The sequence below is a fragment of the Octodon degus genome, unplaced genomic scaffold (genome assembly GCF_000260255.1).
Source record: "Octodon degus isolate 3935 unplaced genomic scaffold, OctDeg1.0 scaffold00351, whole genome shotgun sequence".
NCBI lineage: Eukaryota > Metazoa > Chordata > Mammalia > Rodentia > Octodontidae > Octodon > Octodon degus.
Window position 1 is genome coordinate 298,883 of NW_004524927.1, and position 2,791 is coordinate 301,673.

The 2,791-nt window shown below is 49.8% G+C and overlaps 1 protein-coding gene across 1 annotated transcript in view; it reads left to right on the forward strand.

The window, feature by feature from the left end:
- The first annotated feature begins 203 nt into the window (after positions 1–203).
- Positions 204–2,791, forward strand: part of Eipr1 (EARP complex and GARP complex interacting protein 1) — a 98,920-nt gene continuing 96,332 nt past the window's right edge. Inside the window, exon 1 of the mRNA XM_004648059.2 lies at positions 204–387. Within this exon, the coding sequence (XP_004648116.1) occupies positions 346–387 (42 nt within the window). The 5' untranslated portion in view covers positions 204–345. The remainder of the gene's footprint in view (positions 388–2,791) is intronic.

Here is a 2,791-nt window from a genome sequence, read left to right on the forward strand (position 1 = left end):
CCACCTGATCCTGGAACCCTAGCGCCGCCTCCCGCCTGGTCCGTCCCTATTTCTAGCCGTCCCGACAGAAGCCGCCATAGTTGAGAGCCCGGATAAGAGCCTAAGTACGCATGCGCCAGAACTATGAGCTGCTGTCATTGGCTGCCCGCAAGGAGCGTACCGATGACGCTAACAAAAACAGGAAGCGAGTCCTACGGAAGTTGTGTTGGGCCAAAAAGAGTGGGCTCAAGTGTGTGGCCGCGCGGAGTCAATGAATGGACGCTGCGATCGCGCCCACCAAGTGGGACGCGCAGGTTGTAGCGAGGCTCTGAGCGCCTGAGCCGCAGGCAGATACCCTTCCGCAGCATGGAGGACGATGCGCCGGTGATCTACGGTCTGGAGTTCCAGGTGGGCTACGAGAGGGCGGCAGATATGCTATCCTGGCCCTGACGGCACACAGGGTCCCCACAAGGACTTTCGGCGCTCGTGATTTCCCGATGCCTGCTCTCAGCGAGGCAGACTGAGGCCTCCGGGGGCAGGATGGGGCGCGCGAGACCCTGGAGGCAGTTCTGGGCGCAGCAGGTGGGCAGGGCCGTCCGGTCCCGTCCTCCTCCCACTTGTCCTGGGCTGCGCGCTCGGGGAAGACGCGGGTGTGTGTGTGGCTGCTCACCTGCTCTGAGAATTGGAGCTCCCCGAGGGCGGCAGCTGAGTCTGATTTTAATTTGACCGTGCCTATAATGTTAGCACTTGGGAGGCTGAGGCAGGAGTATGGCCATGAGTTCGCGGCCAGCCTGGGCTACATAGTGACTTGAAGGCCAGTCTGAATGACAAAGCAAGGACCTGTCACAGACAGGTAAACAGACAGTAAGTTTAATGTTGAAAAGGTTTTAGAGTTTTACATACACTGAAGATTGTGACGCTCCATTTAACGTTCTTAACTTCTTCTAATGCCAACATCTTCCATAACCACGATGCATTCTCAACGTTTAGAGATTAACATGCGTGCAGTACTACATAAAGCACTGGCTTTATTCGAATTTCACTAGTTTCCCCTTTCTGCTTCACAGTCCTAGTTCTCCTTCATCCTCACTTCTCTGGTACCTGATCACCATGACTTCCAGGTAGTAAATGCTCAACGAGTAAGGGCAGAGTGAGTCCCCAGGTATAGGCAATGGAATGGGAATGTCTCTGGCAGTTTGGAAGCAGGAGAAGAAGACTGATGTGGGTGGAACTGTTGGAGAGAGGGAGAGATGCGAAGGTGGGTAGGGCAGGGCCAGTGAGTGCCCTGTACTGGTTTTCATCTGTTCAGGTAGCTTTGGAGAACCTGTTGTGCTCATGGTGCACAGGAACACGGGGAAGTACAGATGTAAATTGCTACACAAGTACTTGGGCCATAATTCAGTGGCGCAGTACGTGCCACAGATATGAAAGTTCTTGACTTTGCAGCAACTTCTGATGAGAAAGTCTTAGTTGTCAAAAGCATCAGCGCTGCTGCTTGGGTTCCTGAAGCGGACGGAGGTGCTGGTTCTACCACTCAATCACTGTGCCTCTGGGGCTTCGGGTTCCTTGGAATTGTTTGGATAGGAAAGGGCTACGCAGGTGAGGGTTCAGGGTTAAGTGAAGTTCTTAGGCGCTCTCTAGTTCATCCTAAGGAAGGCTTTTTCTAACCACTGCAATTACTTGTAAGTGGGGCAGACGATGACAGGTATTTAGGACTGAGATCAATTGAAAGTGAGGGTACAAACATTTATTGAGGAACGCTGTGTGTGCTCCAGTTGGACGCTGACCCCTCCTGTGGGCCTGATGCACTGGGGGGAACCGGGGATTGAACTCAGGCCCTTATGCTTGCCAGGGAAGTGCTTATTCCACTGAGCCATCTTCCTGGCCCCAAGAAGAGGCAAGTTTGGCATCACAAATCTACACCAAGGATTGAGGCACAAACTTGGCTCCATGGTGCTTTTTATTTTTTATTTTTTTTTAAATTTATTTATTTTATTTGTGTGTGTGTCTGTGGCCTGCTCAGCCCACCAGGGGGCAGGGCTGGCTGGCATGTGGTGCTGGGGGATTGAACCGCGGTCCCTGTGCTTTGCTAAGCTTGTTCTGAGTAGGTGCGTTTAGACCACTGAGCCATCTCCCCAGCCCCTCCATGGTGCTTTTTAAAGGTATGTTTTAGGTTTGTCTATAAAAATGGTTTTCTGCTTCCATTTTTTTTTATAGTGTCTTTTCCTGTGTGACGAGATAGAACAAGATGATGCCAGATTTATAGACCTTTTCTCCAGCTGTGTTAGCATCTCTCCTCTCTCTGAAGTAGATAATGTATTTAGACCTTTTTTTCTTCCTACTTGCTTGGCCTTATTCCTTTCCAGTAACTTGAGTGCCTGTTCATTGTCTCTGCCTTCCCGAGTTGCTCTTCTTTCTCAGGATGCCCGCTGGCTCACTTGGCTTGTTTTTGGTTTTCTTCTGTTGTGCAGCTATGGTGGGTAATCCCAGGTCCTGCCTGAAGCTGAGCTAGAGCGGGAATATGGAGAGATGTTAACTTGTCATTGTGGTCTGGTCATTTTTGATATGCATGGACTAGCTTATCTGTTGATCTTTTAGAGTCTTTGTCTCCTCTCTTCTTATAAGAGTCTACATTTTTCTTTTTTCTTTTATTTTTATGTATTTATTTGCTTTTTTTTGAGGCAGAATCTTGCTATGTAGTTCAAGCCATCATTGAGCTCACTGTGTAGCCCAGTCTGGTCTCAGATTTACAATAATCTTCCTCCCTCAGTCTTCTTGAGTTTTGGGATTACAGAAATGTGCCACCATGCAC